An 18,208-nucleotide genomic window follows, 5' to 3' on the forward strand; every position below is an offset into this window, starting at 1 on the left:
GGTGATATAACGCCCTGGCATAACTTGCCTTTGAGGTTCCTCTTCTTATCAGGACAAGAAGCTGCATGCAGACATGCTGGCATGGTGGAGAAGGGTTTAGAGTCCTAAGAGTTACTGGGAAAGGGGACAATGGGGGGAAAAAAGATCATATGGGCTCTTTTTTTCAGCCCAACCAGTGCTTTTTGACATTATATATTTGGAGACACTGCTATCTGGGTAACTCCCTCAGCAGCCTGATGGAGCTAGGAAACTTTCTGAAAACAGTGGAGTCAGACCATTTCACCTGGCTATCCCCTCTGTGCCTTATATCTAATATTAAACACATTTCTCTTGCCTCCTCAAAATCAGTAACAGTATTATTGGAACAAGCTGTGTGGGTCCTCAGATTTTGTCCTCCGCTAATGATATCCTGTCAGTCTGCAACAGAACTTGTACATGGTTGAGATTACTGAAGATCTTGCCTGCAGGTTTTTCAATGGCACACACAAGGGATAATTTGCCCTTATGAGAGTACTGTGAAAAAATTGAGCTTTATTAAAGAAATCCATACTTTCAGCCTAGATTATGCCTCCTGCCAGGGAGGTGACATCATTACTAGTCTAGGTATTCATATTCTGCTGAGCTGGCATCTAAAACAGAGCTCATGTTTCCCCAGACTTTTTAGAAATCTCTGTTCAAAACCTTAGAACTTCAATATAGTAACTTCAATGTTTTGCTGGGTTTTTACAGCGCTGTGATCTGATAACTTCATCACTGGCAGCCTACACTGTGCCTTACCTCACTAAATGTATTTAGGATTAGATGCAAACCGTGTGTTTCATTTAGATAAGTCTCACATCAGGCTGAATTGTTGCATGCAAGACCCTCAGAATAAATGGATCCGTCTCCCTAGTGGACCAGGAGCACACTGGGTCCCAAAAACTTTGCTGAACTGGAGAGGAATCTGAGAGCCTCTGAGTCAAAATCCACTGTTCAATCTCCTTAAGAACCAGCACTCACACTTGTAACAGTGGGCAGCTCTGCAGCTGCCTCCATTTCTGCCTGGAGCCCCTAAAGCAAAACAAAATAAAAACATGACCAATAATAAAGAAATCAATAACCTTAGAAGGCACAGTCTTCTCATACTGAGAATGTTTTCTGTATCTGTACATTGGACTTGAAGAGACAATTAAAAAACAAAAAAATCACAGCTCTGGTAAACTCTAGAATTGTCTGTTGTATTTTCATTAATTTGTGCAAAATTCACTAATTTATCATTATTGTATTTCTAGTAGAATAAATGTATAACACTCTTGAAATGCATGGATGTTATCCAAGTAAATTAGCTAAACACATAGTTCCTTCTGTGATAGGACAAATCTGGGTAGTGCTGGGCACAAACTGATTTTTCACTCGCTGATACTGCACTTGAAAATCCTTTTCACGAGGGACATGCTTGGGGGATGGCCAGTGAGAAATTAACCAATGTACCACGGAAAACACTGAACAGTGTCTGACCTCCCAGGCTGGTAAACAATAAACTCTAATGCTAGCTTCAAAACAGCTTTCCTAATAGGAAAAATAGCAAAAATTATGGTCTTATGAGAACATACTTAAGGTAGTTAGTCAGTAGTAACAGTATTTGGATAAAGCTAGTTCTGACAAAAAACAGTGTCAGAATATGAATATACCCTCTGCAAAGTGAAACCTAGACCAACTAGAATAAACTTTCAGAAAATGATAGCAAAGATTACCAGCAGAGCAGATTGACTCTGCCATAAGCAGACATGGGCCATGTTTACAAGATCAAACAAGGATAAAATAATCCTAGGTGAGTGGAAGTTACTTAGTGGGTGCAAAAGGCCTGAGTACACTGATGTGTGCCAAGTCTTTTGAGAAGTAACTAGGTCAAACAAGCTGATGGTTTACTCAGCTTTTCAAAACATGGAAAACAACTCTTGCATAAAATTACGGCATGGCTAAAACCTTGAGAAATTTGTTCTGAGGTGATAAACGTGCTTCAGGTGAATTTTACATGTGAAGGGAGAACTAGTTTTGCATGGAGCCTGTGGGCTTTCCCATGGCTAGGAAAGCAGAAGAGAGAGGAAACATACACACCACCCCCCTGTCCCTGAGCTGCCAAATCAGCAGGGGAAAGGAACAGAAGCTGTTAATACACTTGAACACTGCTTTTCAGAAATAAACTGTCCTAATTATAACCTGCTGAGATCAAAATGGCAAAAGCCAGAAAAAAAAGCTGTCAGACTGCAGGAGCCAGGCTGCCTACAGGGGCCTGCCACGGCGGTTAGGTGGGAATTCCTCCCCAGGCCAGTGAGTATTATCATCTGAAATTTTGGGTGAGTCAGAAAGAGTAGTTTACAGCAGGAGTTAGGCAGGAACACAGGGATAGGAGCAGGTCAGGAGGATGCTGAGGAAGGTGAAGGGGGCAGTGGGGTTCTTGGGCAATGGCAGGCATGTTCAGGGTGGCAGGTTGAAGGAGTGCAGGACAGGAAGCAGGAATGCAGCAGGGCTGGATTCAGGCTTTATCTTAAATTCTCAACTGTGCTCTCAGGAAAGAAATAGAGAAAAAGAGACCTGCAGAGAAGATAGAATAAGTATGCTTATAAATAAAACAACTATGTATTTATAGACCACAAATATACATATGCATACTTATATTTATAAAATTTATTAATAAAAATAGTCCATATCAATCAAGTATGTAGTAAAAATTTTAATTCTTTCATTTGTTTTCCTTCATTCCAAGGTATTATTCCCAAGCATTGCAGTAATGTATCCCTTAATATTGTTCCTATAGTAATGGACTTACTTGATATACTTACGTCTGACTCTCAGTTGCTCTGTTTCTGACAATCTAAGTACTAAACAAGAGAAAATTAAATACAGGATGTCAGACTGTCTTCTAGCTCACTCAGCAGTGCCTCACCACTGAAGAGTATTTTATTTCATACAAGTGTGGCCTCTTAGTCACAGTAAGAATTTCCTTTCTTTGAGTATGGTCAGACCTTACTAGGTCTGCTAGGTTCTCTCTTCCCATTGGGATGTCTGCTGTTTATTTTTTATAGTCTGTAGGAAATGTTATCAAAAGACAGAATCTATTAGCTTTGGAGGCTACCCGAGGAGACATGGTAAATAAGTTAGCATCATCACATGCAGTTCCAGCAGGGCTGGGAGCAGGACAGGTTGGACAAGAGAGCACAGGCATTTCTTGCAGCAAATGGAGTCAGCCTGCTCTGACTCATACACCTCTTACTTGTCAGGATTTGAGACATCCTCTCCCTTCATGCAACCTCCAATTCGAGAAATGAGTTGCTAACACTTCTGCTTCTCCTAGTGCTCGCTTCCCTCAAAGCCTAGCATAAAGTTTTTTGCTATGATGCTTGATGTCAGACTCTTGGTCTTGCTTACAGGGAACATCAACTTGTTCCACAAGAACAGATACCAGTTTTGCTTATGGAGCAGGCCTCTGAGATGCACATAAATCATGTACGGTCTGATCATTCAAAATTCATTACAAATAAAAAAAGAAAATTAAAAACTAGAAAGCAAAAAAATCTCAGCAAGTTGTAGCTGCCAGCACACGGGCTGCAGTACATGGAAAGAACATTTTAAGGGGAGAGAACAGGTAACCCTTCTCATTCTCTGATCTGGTGTGGAGCTCACCTTCAGTCACCTCACAGTAAGGCAGTTTGGGCCCAGGCTGCGTGTCACCCAGCTGTCTGTGCCAACAGCTCGGCGGGACGTGTTCCACCCCGGCCAGCACACAGCCCATCTCCCTGCACGGTGCTTGTGCAGGAGGGCTCGCAGGTGCCATGCCTGGGGCTGTCTCTGGTGCGTGTGAAAAGGTCGTGCCCGTGCTGCCCGGCATTCCTGTGGGCAACGAGGAGGTGATTTGGTATTGGATTAATAACGAGCAGGGGATAAACCCACACGTCCCGCTAGACACAGGGAGTCCTGTGCATAATCCTGAGACCGACAGAGCCAGTGTGCAGCAGCCCTGGGAAACTGGGAGATGGGGACACTTACAAAAAGCAGCTGAAGCCTCGGGCAGTTTTCTCCAGCATGCTGTAGACAGCTCTAATTGCTGGCCTTTTGTGAAAACTATTAAGGCCTCTCCTAATCAGTCCCCACGGGAGCAGTGTTCCAGCGGGAGCTGCGGTGCCGAGTTCCCCGAGGCTCCCACGAGCTGGGCACGGGCTCCTGCCTTCGCCCGCTCCTCACGTCCTGGGAAACCTCCTTCCCGAAGCCTGCTCTCGGGAAAACGTCCCTTTCCCGTGTTCTGGGAAAACACCGTCACGGAACCTGCAAGAGCGTCAAGCAAAATCCTAAAATTGGGTAGAACCACAAGCTGGGGTCCTGTGGTCCGAGGCTCAGCTGGGACATCTCCTGCTGCCTCCCGGGGCGGCCACGGCCGGGCCGAGCCCCTCTGTCCCTCGGCCTGGGCCGGCCCAGCGCGGGCAGCGCCGCGCCAGGAGCGGGGCCTGGAGCGGGGGCTGGGCCGGGCCCTCATGGCTCCGCCCCGGCCCTTTAAGGCGCCGCGGGGCCGCGCCGTGCCGAAACGCGCCGAGCCGAGCCGAGGTGAGTGCCGGGGCACGGTGGGCTGGACCGGGTGAGGGGGAGGCAGCGGCGGGCGATGCTCACCCGCTGCTGCCGCTTGGCCGCTCTAATGATGGAGCTGCCACGCGCCGGGCTTCCCCGACGGGCAGCCGAAAAAGCCGTCCAGGATAACCGGATAGCCTGGAATTCTCGTGTCTGTCTTGCGGCTGGCTTGGGTCTCTTGAATTAGAGCTGCCGCTGGCAAGCGGGTCGGAGAGGAGTTGGCGGCTGCCGTGGCTTGTCCCGTGGATGACGTGCGGGGTACGAGCGGCTGCCATCGAGCCGCAGCCGACAGCCGGGACTGTTGGTGCTGGCAGTGAGATCACCTGTATGTCTAATTGCTGCTTTTGAGCTCCCCGGGGGCTTGCATGAAGTAGCCGCCGAGTCCCGAGGGAGCAGGGCAGGCTTGGGGTGGGGCTGGAGGTCGGCAGCTGCTCCCTGTGGGGCTCGGGAAGGAGCCTGCAGCGGAGGAGCGGGCAGCAGCACTGTGCGCTGTGCCGGGGCACGGCTGCCCGGGACACCGGCCTGAGAGCCCCTGCTGCTGAGTAACTGAGGAAATATTGCCGTTCTTCCCACGCAGACCGCCACAGGAACATCATGGGAGGATAAATGGAAATACCTTCTCTGGAAGAGAATACGGTTACCTTGAAGTGCTGACTAAAGTTCCTTTTTGTTTTTCATTTAATGAATTCCCAAAGCCCTTATCAGAGGTTTTGAGTTAGCTAATGGTTGTCGGGTCGTCTAGTATTTTGTCTCGCTCGGGAAGAAAGGTTGGAGCTGCACCCTGTGTTGCCCAATATTGCATGTGAAATCTGGGGCAAAGCTGGGGAAACCTGATTCAGGTGCTCAGCTCTAGTGTGCGTGAAAACTAAATTATTGTTTGCTAACAAAATTATTAAAATAATAGTGTAGGCTCATGTAAATGCACAAAAGAACATGAGTATGGGGATGATGAGAGGAAAAGAGAGAAGTAGTTCTTGTACCAAATACCATTTACATTTTGGAAAGCATACAGAGTGGAAAGGAATCTCTTCTTTTTTTTTTCTTTTTTTTTTTCCCCCCCAGTCCATGCATTCCTTTTCCAAAGTGTTGTGCAGCCTATATTCTCGTCAACTAAGGACGCTCTTTGCTGTGATTGATGTCAGCTGCTGTGCAGTAGCACAGCCAAGCACTTGAATAAAAGAAATGGAATCTCGATTTTTAGACTGTACAGTTGTGCCAAGAATGACAAAAGCAAAGTGGGAAATGTCATAAAACTAATTTTATTAGCTGGGTCAGGGTATTAGTGCTAAACCACGGAGCAGTAATGATGCTAATCCCATGGAAGTATTAAACAAAGGGCTGTCTCAGTAATTGGTGTCAGTGTGCAAATGGCACTGCTCAGCCACTCTGAGGAAGTTTCCTAAGCTGTTGGTTAGGAATGTACCTAAGGTGCCCCAATTTAGGTTAATAAACTAATCTTATTTTCCCGCATGCCATGAATGGCTGTCTGCTTGTCTTGGACAAAGATCTTGTAGCAGCTACCTGGCAGCATGTCTTACTCGGGAACCACACGTCCTACCTTGCATCCCTAAAACTGCTGAACTACTGCTCATACTGCTGGGGCAGGAGGCTTGTTTTACCAAGCAGGATGGGTCACGTAATTCAGACTTAGCCAAAACTGCTGCTCTCAGTTGTGATTTGTGAGTCTGTTCCACCTTGCCTGGGGTGCGAGGCAGCTTGCTCTGCGCTGAGGCATGTCCCACACACTGGGAGAAGAGCCCCTTAGAGAAAGGAGCTCTTGAAGCAAAAGTGCTCCTGTCTGGCTCCCTGTGGTGGCACTTCCAGCTCCTCTCTATTGATGAGGGAGGCAATTGGAGATTGGTAGTCCTCTGCTTCTGGCTCAGAGGGATGAGTGCAAAGTTAACTGAAGGAAGGCAGCAGGCTGTGGGCTTTCTGTGGGGATGCTGTTGTGCGTATCTTCCCCTTGTCAGGCCTAGGAAAGCTTCTCAGGGTGACTGAAAGTGAGTTTTGTGGAGAAAAGTCAGAAGCTCCCAAGAAATTCTTTCCCAGCCTCCCTCCCTAGTAGTTGACCTGTACTTCAGCACTGCTGTGGGAACTCTGCAGGGAGGGGAATGCTCTTGCTGGTGGGGTAGGGCGGCAGGAGGTGCCCTCTAGGCTTCCAGTGGGCAAACCATGGTCCTCACCCAAAAACCCTGTGTGAAATGAGGATCAGTAAGGAGCACTGTGGGTGATGAGTGCTGTGCAGCTCTGCTGGGTTAAGCTCATGGAGGCAGTAACCCTGTCTGGCTGCTGTTGGCCTCTGTGCTGGTGAGAGGTGGTGGCACTGAGCTGCAGGAGAGCAAACCAGCATTAAACAGCAGTCACAAGCCAAGGGCAGTTCAGGGCTGATAGCGAGATGAGCCTTCAGCAAACACTGCTGTGTTTGCTCGTGGTGGTGGTGGCAGGAGGAAAGCCCCAGAAATCCCGAAGGTGATGGGCAGGGCTCTGCTTTGGAACTTTAACCCCAGACAGTCAATAGGAGGAGCTCCTCATTGAGCTTGGGGAGAACTGCTGGGGGTGGTGACAGGGAGTGCAGGGGAGTTCTGGAGGGAGCAGATCAGCTTGAGATGGGACAACCACTGCTTCTGGCTTAATGTAAGACACTGTTCCCAAAGCTACAGGTTAACACAATGAGTGAGATGCCTGTCCCCAGTTTGGTGAGTGTCCATTGCAAGTAATGCAGGATCCTTTTAAATCAGCTGTGGCTACTTGAGCAGTTGGGTTTGGTTAATATACCTGCCTGGTAAAGGTGCAGTTCATGTAACAGGGGTGGAATCCCTGGAAAATAATCCCCCTTAAGCTTCTTTGAAGTGCAGGTGTGATCTCAAAGGAGTTCAGAATGTTCCTACAACCCTAATAGGTGGTTTTCTGGTGAAGTGAACTTTGGCTTGTACCACATCCCAAATGATAGGCCCTGCAGTAAAACAAAACACCATTGTTGGCACAATTGGATTGCTTCTATCAGACAAGAGGCCCAGCAGTAATGAAGCATAGAAACTGAAATTATATCCATCTGGGGGACATTCGTTCCAGGTACAGTAAAGCTCTTGTGCATGAAACTGTAATTTGTGCATATCCAATTTATGTAACTTTCAAAATCCCCAGGCAGGGACAGAGGACGTGGCTCGTGAAGACTGTGTCTGTTTTTCTTGCTGTTCAGCAGCAGTGGTCTCTGTTCCCCTTGCCAGTTTGTCTGCTTTTACAAATAGCCGTAGAGAGCCTGCCTAAGCCTTTAAGTCTGGTCTGGCATCTGAAGAGCTGGGAAGTTGAACTGGTCCCAAAAACTTCTCATGCAATGGAAGGTCACGTTTTTAAACAATTGATGAAATTGCAGGGTTATGCTCTGATGCCACACGAACTTCACAGATCTGGTTTAAAGGAGCCTGTAACCCCAGCTGTTCTGGGACCAGCATGGTGGAGCACACTGTTTAACAAATGTCTCCCCTTCTCCCTTCCTCTGGCTGGGCACAGAGAACCACCATGCCAAACTGGGGAGGTGGCAACAAGTGCGGTGCCTGTGGCCGCACCGTCTACCATGCTGAGGAGGTGCAGTGTGACGGGAGGAGCTTCCACCGGTGCTGCTTCCTCTGCAGTAAGTATTCTCCGCCAAAAATCTCTCCTGGTGTAGCCGTGGGGGTCACAGCAGCAAGGGGATGGTTCACAGGAGGCATCCCAGACTCAGCTGGTACCTGTGAGGCACTGGGGATGGCAGTGGCCAGAGGTGACTTTGTCCATCACATGTTGAGGCTGATTCCTGCTTCCCCATGTGCCTCCTGGGCTTGGCATCCCCGAGGGGAGAACTCACCTCCTGGAGAGGTTTTATCATATCAGGGGTTGGGATGTACGTCTCAGAGCAGAGACATTTGTACTCTTGCCAGCCTTTTCCTTGGGCATCTAAGGGTTCCTGAGGTTGTAAACCTGACTTAAGTGTTGCTCATGCAGAGTAGGAAGGCCAGTGGCAGAGCCTTGTTTGCACTGATCTGAGCTCAACTGGGCTTCTCCCCATGGTCCTAGGGCTGGCAGAAGCTGAAGGAACAGCTATCAAACTGCTGCCCTGGAGTCCTGTGCAGACCAGGACAGGAGCGCGCAAGAGCACAGCTGAGTTGTTGATGCTTTAGCACAGCCAAAAGCCTAAACTTTCTTGGCACAGAGGCCTGTGGTTTATTTCAGATGAAAGGAGTCCACAGCATTATTTTCCAGTCCAACCAACAAGCCCAGTGAGGCATTGAAAATCACTTTCTCTGCTGAAAATACCTCTGCTTAGATGAAGGGAACAAAGGGTCCCTGTGAATTGGAGGCTCCAGTTTTGCAAACAGACAGCCTCTGTGTCTGAATCAAGAGAATTTTACTTTATTGCAAACATGAGGTACTGTTTTGCCCTACTTGTTGGTGATTAATACATATGGCCAGAGCTAGGTTTAGCCTTCTTACATTGGCTGCAGTTACAGCTGGGCCCCTCAAACAAGTTTGCTGTTAGGTCTGCTGCCTAACCTTGGTGCGCTGTGCTGGCATTGAGAGCCTTGGCACACCTACGCTCCTTTCCTTGAGCTCTACCAGTGGTTACAAAAAACAAAGATTAGATGCCTCAGCTGCCTCACTTTCAGCCTTTTATGGGAGTTACTATTAAAAGAAACCTGGAACTTACAGTCAAACAATGGCTCTAGTGTGTCTGAATACATGGGTTTTCCTTAGTGCATACTTCTGTTGGGGTTAAAGTCTGTAGACTTAACAAACATGCATTAATTGATTTACTTATTGGATATTAGTGGCTTATAAAAAGAACGGAGCTAATGGTTGCCATAAGCAAAAGTCACCCAGTGTTTTGAAAGCATTTAATCTTTGAACAAAAAATTCATGAGGGTGTTGTTTTTTATTTCTCCCCAAATTCTTTTTCATGGGCATAATGTTGTTGCAGATGGAAAGTGTGTGCCAGTTGGCATACAAAAGGAGATTCAAGAAGGAAATAGTTCTCCCTTCTACTGTAACCTTGAGTAGAGAGAGGGCTTGCATTGTGCTGAAGGGCAATGTAGAAATGCCAGAAAAGCACAGCCCCTCTGGTGACAGCTGTGAACCAGACCCAGCTCTGCCCAGAAGCAGTATTGAGGTGGGGGTGGGGGGAGAACCTTGAAGGTTTGTTTTTTTTCCCTGGCCCAAAGGGCAGGACAGGGGCTCTTCTGTAAGACAGGCTTTTTCTTCCTGCTGTATGGCATCTGTCAAGGGAAACTGCTGACTGCCCTCTCTGGGTTTCTGAGCAGCCTCATTCATCAAACAACAGCAAGTTTTCAGGCTTTAAATGTCACGGTCATGAAGAGGTGGGAGGGAAATAGAGCCCTTTACAGGGCTAAGCATAATTCACAGATTCAAACAGCAACTTGCTCCCTCTAATCTCTGGTGGTCCCACAGCCTAATGGGAAGAGTTTTGGACAGGGAAACCCATAACATCACTTCTCACTTGATTTTTGGCTTACAATATGTGCTGATGGAAATAGTCCCTTAAGGCAGTTTAACTTTTTTTTTTTTTTTCTCCAGTGGTCTGCCGGAAAAACTTGGACAGCACAACTGTAGCAATCCATGATGCTGAAGTTTACTGTAAATCTTGCTATGGGAAGAAATATGGCCCAAAAGGCTATGGATATGGCCAAGGGGCAGGCACGCTGAACATGGACAGGGGAGAGAGACTAGGCATCAAGCCTGAGAAGTGAGTGAACCGAGTTGGGGGTTGCATGGCCCTTGTCCTTCAGTACTGTTTTCAGAGGAGTCTTTCAGGCTGGATTTTGTTTATGTTCCTGTTTGGAATAGAAATGCTGCAAAATACTCCAGTCTAGTTGGATGCAGGGCATTGAACCTGCAGTGCACAAAGCTCACACTGGTGACTATGTGAGCTGGAACAGTAGGAATTAGTGCAAGCAAAGACACACCCTATGAATGAGCCATAGGGGATTGGATTATGGAGCTGCTGATGGCATTGCATAAGCTCACAGAGGTGACTGTGGGTCTCACACTGCCCTCCTAAATATGTTGGAAATGGCAATGCTCAACATGTTCTTGCAGGGATGGACTTGAACAGCTGAGAATCTGGGGCTACAAGCAGAATGAATTTTTAACTAGCAAATGAAGAACCATTTGTGCTTAATTATAGCCAAAACCAAAAGTCACATTAAATAGTAAACATTCCTAGTCTGATTAAGTTCTTGCTGTAAAGCAAAGCATGTAGAAAGAAGCTGAGGTATGTCTCAGAACTTGCTTCATGCAAGTTCCCAAATTACTGGTTAATGTTTATATCACGTATGCTCTCCAGCCAGGTTCAGTGATCCATTCAGGCTCCTGATTATAATCAGTGGACAGAACCTTAACAGAATTATTTGTAGCTTACTATCTGGAAAGTCCATGTCCTCATAGAGTTCAGCTCTTCTAGTTAAGTGAAAAGGGGAAGGCTCCTCAGGAAATTAGCCTTTACAGTGGCTTATCTTTATCCTTTAAAGCATGGCCTTTCTCTTTTTATTGTTGTGGCTTTGGTTTTTTCCCTACCAAATGTAATTGTATGGCCTTGCTGGTAACTTACTTCTCTAGTTTTGCAGCAGTACTGTATTCTGTACCATGTGCTGGATGCTGGTCTGTTCATGTTGCTAAGCAGAGCAAGAGATTGTTTAGTAAAAGAGTAGAGAAAACAAATGTCCTGTTTCTTTCAGCACACCTTCTCACCGGCCCACCACAAATCCAAACCCTTCCAAGTTTGCTCAGAAGTTTGGAGGGACAGAGAAATGCTCAAGGTGTGGTGATTCTGTTTATGCAGCAGAGAAAGTAATAGGAGCTGGAAAGGTAAGGAACTGCATGTGCTGTTTTGTACCTGCTATGTGGACTTCTGAGTAAGGTGTGTTATGTTGGTCCCAGCAGGGAACCAACTGCAGGGCAGTTACCTTAAAATTGCACTTATTTGCACTGGGAATAGTAAAATCAGTCTACTTAATTAAAAAAAAAAAAAGCAGTTGAAATGCAGGGTGATGAGTGATCACCTTAGATTTCAGAGGTGAAGATTTAATATTGTCTCATGCTAGAGACTTGAAGCAGACTAGAGAGGCCCCTCTCACCCAGAAGAGGAAACAATCTTGAGGTGTGAAGCTTGTGAGGGAGACTGAATGTTTCAGCAAAAGGGGGATGATCTCTTGAAAATACCAAGTAAAACTGCATGTCAGTCTGCCAGCTGTCTGACTCACTTTACAGAGAGCCAAGATGTGCTCTGAATTGATCACAGCAAGCCCAAATCTTTCAGAATGGTGCTCTGAGCAGGATGCTGGGTGGGATCTTGGGCTGTGCTGCTCACAGAAATGCAAATGCTCTTGTCTGCTACTGGTGCACTTCAACTGATTTTCACTTCAGCTGCACTTTCAGTCTCTAATCAACAGTGATGCAGATATATCCAGTTAATGTGTTTTGTTACCAACTTTGGCATGCTGTGTATTAATACTGTCTTTTTCATTTTTTCTCTAGCCATGGCACAAGAACTGCTTCCGATGTGCCAAGTGTGGAAAAAGCTTAGAATCTACAACCCTAACTGAAAAAGAGGGAGAAATCTATTGTAAAGGTGAGAAAAAAGTAAAGACTGTTTGTTTATGGGTCAAGATAATGTCTTGGTCAAGATAATGTCAAATGGTCAATATATGGCTGATATAAGAAACTTTCAGGCTTATGTTCACATGAAAGTGCTCTGTAAGTCATAGGAATAGAGTAAAATATGAGATTACTGAAGCTGCTGATGTAGTTGACATCTGCATCGAGTAAAAACCTCACATACTGATAAATGCAGCAGCAGCCTTGCCCTCTGCCTGATCAGAGTAAGGAAACAAGCCAGCAAGCATCCTGCTCTGCTTTGGGTCGTTGTGGATATAAACTTGAACCACACAGTGGTTTGATGACAACAAATGCCTTAACAGACACCAAGCCCCAGAACCGACCTGTGAGTTGCTCTCACAGAGTGGGCTGGGAGCTACACAGACCAAACAGTCCTGGCTACTGAGTTCAGTCCTGTTAGTTATGTAGTTTAACAAAATATTTCTAAGTGTTGCTTCCCAGGGGGATATTCTAGTGACTAAGGAGGAATTGCTGAGAGGATTAGCCTAGACAGTGCTGTTCTTAATTAACATGCCAGAAGATTAAGCTACTGCATGTTCATCTTTCTCACAGGTTGTTACGCAAAGAACTTTGGCCCCAAGGGATTTGGGTATGGCCAGGGAGCAGGTGCCCTTGTTCATGCCCAGTGAGTGGGCTAAAAACGCCTTCCAGCTCTGCTGAGATCCTGCTAGAAGGAACAAGAGTATCTTAAATGTTACTAACTACTGTGAAACAGATACTAGTTACTGTAGTGTACCTTCAGCTGATGATTTTAAAAACACACACACAGTTTTTTTCCTCACCTTCTGTATCACATTTTAACACCTTTAATACCGAGTATCAATTCAATAAAGCTTTGCTTGTTGATATACATAATTCTTGATATACATAAATCTAATCAATAAAGCTTTGCTTGTTGATATACATAAATCTTGATATACATAAATCTAAGTGTTGCCTACTTTGTCTGCAATAAAAGTGAGGGGAGTGTTGCTCTACAGCTGTGCACGGTGACACAGCTCTAAAGTGATAGATAAGGGGTAACTGTGCCTAAATGGCTGCCTGTCTCTGGCAGAGTCTCTAGTAAATGAAAAACAAACCATTTTCACCATAATAGTCTGGAGGTGCTGTTATGCACAGAACTTACTGCACAGGAATATTCCACTGAGACAGCTGCAGATTAAGAAGTTATTAGGTTTAAAAAAACAAGCTTTGAAACTCTTGTCTGGTTTGGGAAGCAGGCTGATACATTTCTGGGATAAAAGAAGCCTTCACAACACTGAATTTATGGAAACACATTCAAGACTGGGAATGTTGCAACAAAACATTAAGCAAGTGTATCAGCACAGTCTAAAGCAGTTTCAAACAACATCTATGACCATGGTCTGAGGCAGTGAAGCAGTTCAAGACAAAAGTCTAATTAAAATAATATGTACTACTCAAAATAATACACAATGAGCATTTTGTACAGGTTATAAAGGAACCATGTGGATAGGAGGAAAAACAAGCCAGCTCAAAATGTGACCCAAGAGCTTGTCCAGTTCACAGAGCAAGAAAGATTAGAACTGAAGAAGATAACAGTAAGTCTGAAGCAGCACATTTCAGGCATGAGTGAGGCAGCAAGCAACAACACAGCCTAGGAACCCTGGGGAAAAACCTCTCAGTCCTGATACTTACTCATACCATTGACATTGCTTTCATAGCAAGAAAGTGATTTTACTAAAAGGCAGCTAATGGGAGATACAAGGCACTGAACTCTAGTCAAAGCACAATGAGGGTGCAGAGGGCTCCCTTCTTTCCCAAAAAAACCTCAAACCCAGAAACCAGCTTTCAAATCATCAGGACTCTCCAGCACAACAATTCCTCTGATGGAGCACTGCAAATCTTGGATGGAGATCTTCAGCACAGGTCAAGTCTTCCCTGGTCTTTTCCTGACAAGCCAAAGGGTGGTCAGCCTGGACACAGCCTTGCCAGGTACAATGTGTGGGGAAGGGGAGAATACCACCACTAATGCACAGTGTCAATACCAAACTAAGACTCAGTAGAAAACACTTTTTTCTTCCCTTTAAATGTGCTCCTAAATTCTAGCCTTATACTTTAATACATGTTGCTGGTTATAAATATCCCGATTAAATTCAAAGCTGGATTGTTACCTTGTTTCTACTCAAACTCTAACCTTTAGCATGGACCAGAAGAGCCAAGGTAGTCTATCTCCTTCAAGTGCCACCCAGAAGCACACATCTTGTGTGTGTGTGTGACACATCCTAGCCCTGTGCAGATGTCTGGCTGACCCTTAGAATACCTCAAATGTCATTAAGTACATTAGGGCCACACAACACATTCCCTAGATGGAGTTCTCCCCTCAGAAATGTCACCTTGCCAGCATGCTTCACTCAAAAGACAGGAATATTTAATTAGCAAATGCTAACTTTAAGTGGTAGTGCAAAGGTGTAATTTACCACAACAGTGTAGTAACTCATAGGATTTCACATCTGTACAGATTTGGGTGTGTGCCATCTGTAAGACACTTATACATCTTTCCAGAAAGGTTTCTGATACTAAAAGGTCAGAAACTAAAAGTTTCTGAAAGGTCAGAAACTACACTCTAGGAAATCACACCCCAAGTCAATACAAACACTGCATCTAAGAGTCAATATTTATTTGATTAATAACTTACAAAATTTAACAGATTTAATTTATGTAAGGAGAGCTAGTTTATTAAACATTTTACAGATTTTTTTTTGTTCACAATGTAATACACATCAAGATCTCGACAGTATTAAAATAATACTTGGCACAGTTATAAATAATATACAAAAAAATCCACAGCTTAAAATGTAGTGATGCTGTTTTACACATTAATTGAAAAAAAAATCTGGTGGACATCAAAGAATACGAAAACCTGCAAAGAAACAGCACATGTTTAGGGCCAAGACAAAATTCCTATTTATTCTACCTATGTCAGATTAAGTTGGTCTTATCTGTTGTTTGTCCGGATCAGTTTAAGTTTCAGAAGCAATGCAGTTTTGGTTCAACAAGTGAATTTTAAGTTTGATAACTTGACAGAAAAATGCTGCATAGTTGGCTCCCCCCTGCTTGCTTTATGATTTCACATCAACAATTCAGTGTTACTCAAGACAAGTTACATTTTGCACTGGAAACTTCATACATCCCAAATCCAGATATGCATGTTAATTTTCACAGCTACCTACTATCGCTCAGATTCTGCAGGCCTCAACAAATTGTCACCAGAGAGCTACTGACATGTAAATAGTGCAGAACTTGCTATGTGCTACCAAGGATTACCTCTTCTTTTGCAAACATTTTTGACATGGAGTGCATGATGCAATTCATGGCAGTTAATGCTGCTGGGGAAATATGACCAAAACTTGCATCATGCACTGAACTGCTCTTCTGGTGGCTGTATGATATTTAATAAAGTGTACTGAAGCTCCTCAAGTCAACTGACCCCCAACTAAAATGCAAAAAAAAAAAAAGGAAATGAATGAAGAAATATGCAGAGCATCATTGGTGATTAAAACAAACCATAGTGTAAAGCTTTCATGCTATTTTCTGATTAGAAAAAAATATGAATAACTTAAGTCAATTGTTTTTACAGAAATAGAGCATGTTTTTGTTAGGATTACAAATTTTGTCTGACAACAGTAGCCAAAGCTTCTTGCCACCCCTATACCCAAACCGCTCCTCTTAAGTGTCCAAGACAACGTTGATTTTTCCAGTATTAAACATTCAAGGATTAATGCTGTACTTCTGTAAATCCTGATATCTGGTACTTGCAAACTAAGTGCATGTCTTGAGATCAATGAACAGCTACAGAAAAAATGTTTACTTGCAAATACTGAACATCAACTATTTACAGTTTCACTGCTCCTCTTACTAAGGCAAGGGCCGGGAATACCACTAGATTGCTTTATTACCTGTAATCTGCGTATTACAGAAAACGCTAATTTTGCCAAGCATCAAACATGCAGTGAATTTGCAGGGCATAATGCCTATTAACAGCAATATTTAACATCACTAAAAGCTCATTAGATATCTTCCTACACTTTTTTGGTTGAATAAAATGAAAATGAGCAGCTTTAAATACACTAAACACACACTCACAAAGAGAAAACTATTTGATAAATTATTTATATACAGATACACATTCTTTACACTGGTCTCAGACATCTGCTTTCAGGTCCCTCCCCAAACTCCCCTCACAGGTTCCTCGAACCACTGGGTTGCTACAGCACTTAGAAGAGAACTAAACTGATTCTCAGTCTCTCTGTAAACAATAGTTAAGGAAGCAGTGAACAATTCACTATGAGTATATGAAAACACCATAACAAAAATCAGTGCATCACATTCAAGAAAAGCCCCTTTGGAATGCAATTTCAGATCATTCCTTACCTTCCAACACATCTGTAGCATGAGAACTTAAAAACAGAAATTAAGGGCGATTTCCACGTGCAATACACCATCATCTTCAGAACACCGCTCTGCATTTTCTGTGTGCACGTGCTGTTATGGGGATTTTTAATTTTTTGTGTTTTTAAAGTTTGGGTTCTATTATTTCACATCCAAATGAAATAAGCATTTCAGGCAACTTTGGGTTCTTCTGCAATTGCATTCAATTTGAAACTATCTTGTCTTTTTGTAACTGAGACATTTGCTTTTACATCTGTGGTATCCCCCATGTAATTTCTCTTCCAACGTGTCTCCAAATACACTACACTGTACTGCATGAGGACCAAACCTAATACTAAAACATTGCTAGTCTGTAAGTTGCTTATACAATTACTTCAAAAATAATTATTTTTCCCCACTTTTTTTTCCCTGAACATTATATACTGTAAACTAATTTTACAGGTGTGTCATGCAATTAAGCAGAGCTTTAACTTTGACAGAAAAGCTTTCCTTATTGGCGCAGTTGTTTATTTCAGACTACATTATTTCAGAACAGGGTTATTACAAGTATTTAGTTGTACCACTAACTGGTGGCAAAAACAATCACCAAAATAACGTGGGCAGCATATTTTTACTCAACATTAACTGACGTGCCCTACTGCTATAACTTGTTACAGGGGATCCCCACCATAGGATGTTTATAACAGTACTGAAAAGCACATTTTTCAATGTACATCTTACTACAGAAAATCTGTATTAAAAAAAATCACATTACAGGAACTACAACATAGCAATCAGTGAACTCTGTATCATGAAATTTAGTTTTATATTCTAGATTCTTGTTTCAGTGGAATTATTGATATTGGGATACAAATTTTTCTGCTCAGCACAATATAACTACTTATGTCAATACTTCAATAATCTCATGCTCCATTGTGAAAGATCTTAAATAAAAAACCCAATAACAAATACTGTGAATATGTTGTCATGAATAATTCTCATGTTAAGAACTGTTAAAATCCCTTTTTGATCTTCCTCCTCTTCCTTATCAGGTTTGGCAGTTTATTCTGTCCATTTATACTTTTGTTAATAAAACTCTGATGAAGAGAAGGTACCTTTATGATTCATCATCAGCCCTACACAAAGCATGCTACTCTTCAAGGGATGCGGAGTCGAGAGAGACAGAGAAAATTTTTCAGGCACCACTCAGTATGATATGCTCACAGGATGAAGGTGGTGCTACACTAGCTGGTAGCCTGATCCTGAAGTTTGGTCATATTCTATTGTATACTGCCTTGTCCAGTCCACAATAACAGGCCGAAAAAGACCACAGCATCTGAATTCAAAGAAGTCTATAATGTTCCTTATACATCCATGGCTAAAAACAAAAGAAAAACACACGTTAGCAAGGAATATCATAGCTCATCTAACAAAGTACATCATCTTTTTGCCTACCTAAAAATTTGGTTCTTCACTCTTTAAGTTAGTAACTTTAGACAACCAAGTATGTTCAGAATTGCTCTCATACTTGATAAGCAATTTGATGAGCACA

The 18,208-nt window shown here is 43.8% G+C and overlaps 2 protein-coding genes across 3 annotated transcripts in view; one reads left to right on the forward strand and one right to left on the reverse strand.

Moving 5' to 3' along the window:
• Window positions 1–4,497: 4,497 nt before the first annotated feature.
• CSRP2 (cysteine and glycine rich protein 2) lies at window positions 4,498–13,122 on the forward strand. Its single transcript, XM_005519378.3, has 6 exons — window positions 4,498–4,578; window positions 8,110–8,230; window positions 10,168–10,336; window positions 11,328–11,457; window positions 12,127–12,220; window positions 12,820–13,122. The coding sequence occupies exons 2-6, from the start codon at window positions 8,119–8,121 to the stop codon at window positions 12,894–12,896; spliced, it is 582 nt and encodes a 193-aa protein (XP_005519435.2). The 5' UTR covers window positions 4,498–4,578; window positions 8,110–8,118; the 3' UTR covers window positions 12,897–13,122.
• Window positions 13,123–14,890: 1,768 nt separating this feature from the next.
• ZDHHC17 (zDHHC palmitoyltransferase 17) overlaps window positions 14,891–18,208 on the reverse strand; it is a 65,925-nt gene continuing 62,607 nt past the window's right edge. The window contains exons 17-18 of one of the 2 annotated variants that reach the window (XR_015772460.1): window positions 16,660–18,034; window positions 14,891–15,148 (exon numbers count right to left, since the gene is read on the reverse strand). Coding sequence is in view for 1 of the 2 variants with exons in the window: in XM_088054786.1 (XP_087910912.1) it covers window positions 17,896–18,034 (139 nt within the window). In the remaining variant the exon portion in view is untranslated. Of the gene's footprint in view, window positions 18,035–18,208 lie in introns of both variants that reach the window. The other variant, XM_088054786.1, reaches the window with a different exon arrangement.

The sequence above is a fragment of the Pseudopodoces humilis genome, chromosome 5 (assembly GCF_049639895.1).
Source record: "Pseudopodoces humilis isolate 2021_Gansu_Grassland_sample_001 chromosome 5, ASM4963989v1, whole genome shotgun sequence".
Lineage (NCBI taxonomy): Eukaryota > Metazoa > Chordata > Aves > Passeriformes > Paridae > Pseudopodoces > Pseudopodoces humilis.

Excerpts from the sequence above, each read along its gene's own strand:
- CSRP2 (XM_005519378.3), top strand. The coding sequence starts at position 8,119 with ATGCCAAACTGGGGAGGTGGCAACAAGTGCGGTGCCTGTGGCCGCACC. Across the intron at positions 8,231-10,167 it reads CCGGTGCTGCTTCCTCTGCA|TGGTCTGCCGGAAAAACTTG; the intron begins GTAAGTATTCTC and ends TTTTTTCTCCAG. Across the intron at positions 12,221-12,819 it reads GGGAGAAATCTATTGTAAAG|GTTGTTACGCAAAGAACTTT; the intron begins GTGAGAAAAAAG and ends TCTTTCTCACAG.